Consider the following 4952-nt stretch of genomic DNA (forward strand, 5'->3'; position numbering starts at 1 on the left):
CCCCTATTGGTACGACTGTGTCACAGTGATGGACCAACATCATTACTGTTGGAAACTATTGTACTCTACATATTATATTCAGAAGAATCAGAATAATATATTTTCAGTGAGTGTAATGGATTTGCATGTTAATTTGGGGGGGAAAAGACTAGGTAAATCAATAAAGGGTTCCCTAAGGGTTCCCTCCAATTTATGGCATCACGTCCAACTTTAGAAGGACTGTGCTCCAAAGCAACATAAATAGCTATTATGCAGAATACTACTTGAATATTATTACATTAAAGTATTATGTAGAGAAAGAGAATATGGCACAATATTCAGTTCGAATCGAGACAGAGAGAACGTGTGTGTGTTCGTGTGTGTGTTGAGGGGGTTGGGGGGGGGGTCAGATTCCTATAGTTTGGAGGTTGGCTTCATGGTCTCTCCACCAATCACCTTGGACTTGCAGCGGCATTGCAATTCACGTATAAAGTGAGCTTGCAAGGGATTTCGGTTCAAAGCACGCTCACGTTCTTGGAGATACATTTTGGAGTCGCGGACAGAACACTTTCCCTCTGCCTGCAAACGTTTTTAGTGAACTTACAGCTGTTTGTTTCGAGGCAAACGGCGGCAGAGAAAATCGAGGTTATAATCCATTCGCTCAGACACATGCGTAAAAATACCTGCTCTCAAGACGTCTTTACGCAGTTGACAGCCACTTCGCAGGAGCAAAGTACTGAGTTTACTTTAACTTTTTGCATACTTTTGTTGAATTGAAAAAACTTCGGGAAGCCTATTTTTCACGCGTGCAAAATACGTCTTGAGGATTCTGCCTCAAGAACTTGACCCTTTTCCCTTTTTCACTTGTAATTGTTCAACTAAAGTTTTCGCATGAATTTACTCGACCCATACCTGAAAATGACAGAGGAACAAGACAAATGTCTCTCTGACGTCCCGAGTCCAAGCATGTCCGAGGACTCTGCCGGATCTCCCTGTCCGTCCGGTTCTGGCTCCGACACCGAGAACACTAGACCGTCAGAAAACGGCTTGCTGGGTCCGGACAGCCACCTTAGCGAGTTCAAGAAGGACGAGGAGGACAAATTCCCGGTGTGCATACGCGAGGCGGTGTCCCAGGTGCTGAAGGGTTACGACTGGACTCTCGTGCCTATGCCAGTCCGCGTAAACGGATCTAGTAAAAATAAGCCCCACGTGAAGAGACCGATGAACGCGTTTATGGTTTGGGCACAAGCAGCGCGGAGGAAGTTGGCGGATCAGTACCCACATCTCCACAACGCGGAGCTGAGCAAGACCCTGGGGAAACTCTGGAGGTGAGTCATTCCCTCAATGTCGTCTCTCGCTCTCGCCTCGTCCCTCCTGCTCTCTGGTTAGAATTTGTGCACGGATTTGACGTGGAGCGGTTGTGGAGGTTAAACCACTAGTACTGTGGATGATTGAGATGTTATGGTGTTATTCAACAGTGGTTAACTGATTACAAAAGAAAAACAAGTGCATTTAAACGTTATATTTAAATATTTATGTTTGTATTGCTTTATTTTACTTGTAGACTCCTCAACGAGGGAGAAAAGCGTCCTTTCGTGGAAGAGGCGGAGCGCCTCCGGGTTCAGCACAAGAAAGACCACCCGGACTACAAGTACCAGCCCCGGCGAAGAAAGTCGGTAAAAAACGGTCAGGTCGAGTCGGAGGACGGTTGCGAGCAGACTCACATATCGCCCAACGCCATCTTCAAAGCGCTCCAGCAGGCGGACTCCCCCGCCTCAAGCATGGGAGAGGTGCACTCCCCTGGCGAACACTCAGGTGAGATAAGACAGGATAGCTACCCCGGAGTTGCAATCAAACAACCCCAGACTATTTGATTTAGGTCTAGTCAGGTGTCAAGGGAATGTGTGACAGTCAGTTATGCCAGCATATGTCTCATGTAAAAAACAATTCAAAACATCTGATTTTAAGAATTCCAACTGCACTGATATGTTATCAACACAATATATTGAATCAGCTCAGCTCCTTTGAAAATCAAAACACAGTTGTAGTCTGCTCATTTACATAGATTAGAATATTTTCCACTCACGTGGGGCTGTTGCATCAGACAATGTTAAGCATCTGTACATAAGCCTAACCCTCCCCTCTCTCCCTCAGGGTCCCAGGGCCCCCCCACCCCTCCCACCACCCCGAAGACCGACATCCAGACGGGCAAGCTGGACCTGAAGCGCGAGGGTCGCCCCTTACCTGACAGCACAGGCCGCCAGCTCAACATCGACTTCCGGGACGTGGACATCGGCGAGCTGAGCAGCGACGTCATCTCCCACATCGAGACGTTTGACGTCAACGAGTTCGACCAGTACCTCCCCCCCAATGGCCACCCGGGGGGGCCGGTCTCCTACACGGGCAGCTACGGCCTCGGCGGTGCCGCGGTCGGCCAGCCGACAGGTGGCGCCGCCTCCTGGCTGACTAAGAGCCAGAGCCAGGGTCAGGGCCAGCAGAGCCAGCTCTCCCTGACCACCCTGGGGAGCAGCAGTGGGGACCAGGGCCCCCCGACCCAGAGGCCCCCCAGCGCCAGCGGCAGCACCCCCACACACATCAAGACGGAGCAGCTGAGCCCCAACCACTACAGCGAGCAGCAGCAGTGCTCCCCCCAGCACGCGGCCTACGGCTCCTTCAGCCTGCAGCACTACAGCTCCACCTCCTCCCCCTACCCCTCCATCACCCGGGCGCAGTACGAGTACTCCGACCACCAGGGCGGCGCCACCTCCTACTACAGCCACGCAGCCGGCCAGGGCTCTGGGCTCTACTCCACCTTCAGCTACATGAGCCCCAGCCAGAGGCCCATGTACACCCCCATCGCTGATCCCACAGGGGTCCCCTCCATCCCCCAGAACAGCCCACAGCAATGGGACCAGCAGCCGGTGTACACACAGCTGACCAGGCCTTAAAGGGGACTGGACACACACACACACACACACAGCCAGAGTGACACTGCAGAAGGAGACATATGCATATCATATCATTTTGTCATCCTTCTCCCTGTAGGAACAGACACTTGAATTCACATCAGAGGAGGAGAGGACTCAGAGCTGGACTTGAAACACCTGAAATGAGATCCGATTGGCTCACGCCGTGCCTTTTATATTGCGTAATGAGAACATTTATATATTTGTAGAGAGAAGAGAACAGTCCTCTGTGAGGACGTATCGATTGTTGATATTTTTGTAGGTACTGTGTATGTTTTTCTCTGTTATTTTGTTGGGAGGGGGAGGGCTTGCCATGGATTTGTAGTTAACTAAGCTTTATATATGTTCTGTCTCCATGCAGCAACTGAACACTCAAGCAGTGTAGCAGTTTAGGGCTTCAACTCTTTGGTGGAATTTTGTACAGACAGTACAGTTAGTTTGAATTGCCTTTGCTTTTGCATTCCTGTAGTGCATCGTGCTTGCATTTGGTGCCATTTCAAGCTTAGTTGCTTCTGTATTCGTGCCGTAAAAGAGTGTTTATTAAGGTGATTACAGATGATGTACAGGGTCAGGTTGTGAAGGAACAGACGTTTGAGCTCAGATTTGTGTTTCTAAGATTTCAGCCTTTTGCACCATCCGTGCCTAGCATGTCCGAGGACTGGTGAAATGGGATGTTTGTGTGTGTGTGTGTGTGTGAGTGTGTGTGTGTAGTCCACAGCTGAAATTATACTTACCGTCTGACAGCATGTGTTTGACAGGAACAGGAAATCACCTTTGACCCTCGGGTGTCCCCCTTCAGTCTGCCTCCATACTAGGGTCAATTTACACACACACACACACACACACACACGTCCTTCACCAGTCCCACCCCTCCTTTCCCCAACCTATACTTAACCTTTTAATTTATTTATTAGCTTTAATTTTATTTTAAAGTAATTAAAGTATTCTTTTTATTCTTTGAAACATTATATAATTAATTAGTGTCCCTTACAAAGTTACCTTGGATATAAAATGTCTTTAATAAACCGGTATTTTAGCCGAGGGGGTACGTACAAATGTTACAAATTGTTTTCTTCTTGTTTATTTATCTATGTAAATGTCTTTATTTTAAATGTTTATTTGTCTTTTATTTGCTATTTAGTTAATGGATTACTGTTATGTGAGTTTCTTACCTTGGAGTTCAGAACTATGCCGTAAGAACTGGAAAAGTTGTTATTTCGCAATGGGTTTTAGTACCCTTTATGTTATGCTGTTAGCTACAATATTTGTGTTATTCACGGTACCAATATCACTTTCTGATCTGTATTTTCTATGGCCCATTTTCTTCTTCTAGCCTAACATGTTTTTGTTCTGTTTTAAAAGAAGTGTATCTTTTGTATTGTCTTTGCAATAAAAGAGAAAGTACTCTAAGCAAAAGCTCATTGACTTTGTTACGACAATAAATAGAAGGATATTATCCTGAGCATCCTACAGCACAGTCTTCCTTGCTGCTGACAGGTCCTGTGGGAATACACAGATATAGAAGAACAGCCCAATCAACCCAGTTTACAACTTGTGAGTAGTTAGAGATGAATATTAACGAGTTCTAGAGATCACAGTACGGAGACCGGGGGGACGAGAGAGAGGAGGAGAGAGAGAGAAGGAGAGCGAGGGAGGGGCGGGAGGGTTGAGCTCTCAGAAGCCTTGTTTTTCTCCTTTTTATGTTCTTGTTCTTTCTCTTCCATCAGCTGTAACAGTGGGGGGGGGAGCACTCTGCAGTCTGGATGTTGTAAGACTCAGGGGACGCTAGGTTGGGATGGGGGGTGGGGGGGGTGGGAGGGGTGTGGGGGTGGGAGGAGGAGAAGAAAAGAAGCAAAAAATAACAAGGGTTTCGCTGGGTTTTAAGATGGGGGAGTGTGTTCCTCTGATCCCTGCTCTGGGGGTCTTCAGGGCTGGCATGTGGCAGAAGCAGGAAACCCTGACGAGATGCCCCGCTTCAGGGACAACACCTCCATGTTCCCCCCAGCC

At 47.9% G+C, this 4952-nt stretch overlaps 1 protein-coding gene across 1 annotated transcript; it reads left to right on the top strand.

Annotated features, from left to right (window-relative positions):
- The first annotated feature begins 482 nt into the window (after nucleotides 1-482).
- LOC124462933 (transcription factor Sox-9-A-like) lies at nucleotides 483-4355 on the top strand. Its single transcript, XM_047014647.1, has 3 exons — nucleotides 483-1307; nucleotides 1544-1794; nucleotides 2134-4355. Exons 1-3 carry the CDS (start codon nucleotides 871-873, stop codon nucleotides 2925-2927), a joined length of 1482 nt encoding a protein of 493 aa, XP_046870603.1. The 5' UTR covers nucleotides 483-870; the 3' UTR covers nucleotides 2928-4355.
- Nucleotides 4356-4952: the final 597 nt, after the last annotated feature.

The sequence above is a fragment of the Hypomesus transpacificus genome, unplaced genomic scaffold (assembly GCF_021917145.1).
Source record: "Hypomesus transpacificus isolate Combined female unplaced genomic scaffold, fHypTra1 scaffold_265, whole genome shotgun sequence".
NCBI classification, from domain to species: domain Eukaryota; kingdom Metazoa; phylum Chordata; class Actinopteri; order Osmeriformes; family Osmeridae; genus Hypomesus; species Hypomesus transpacificus.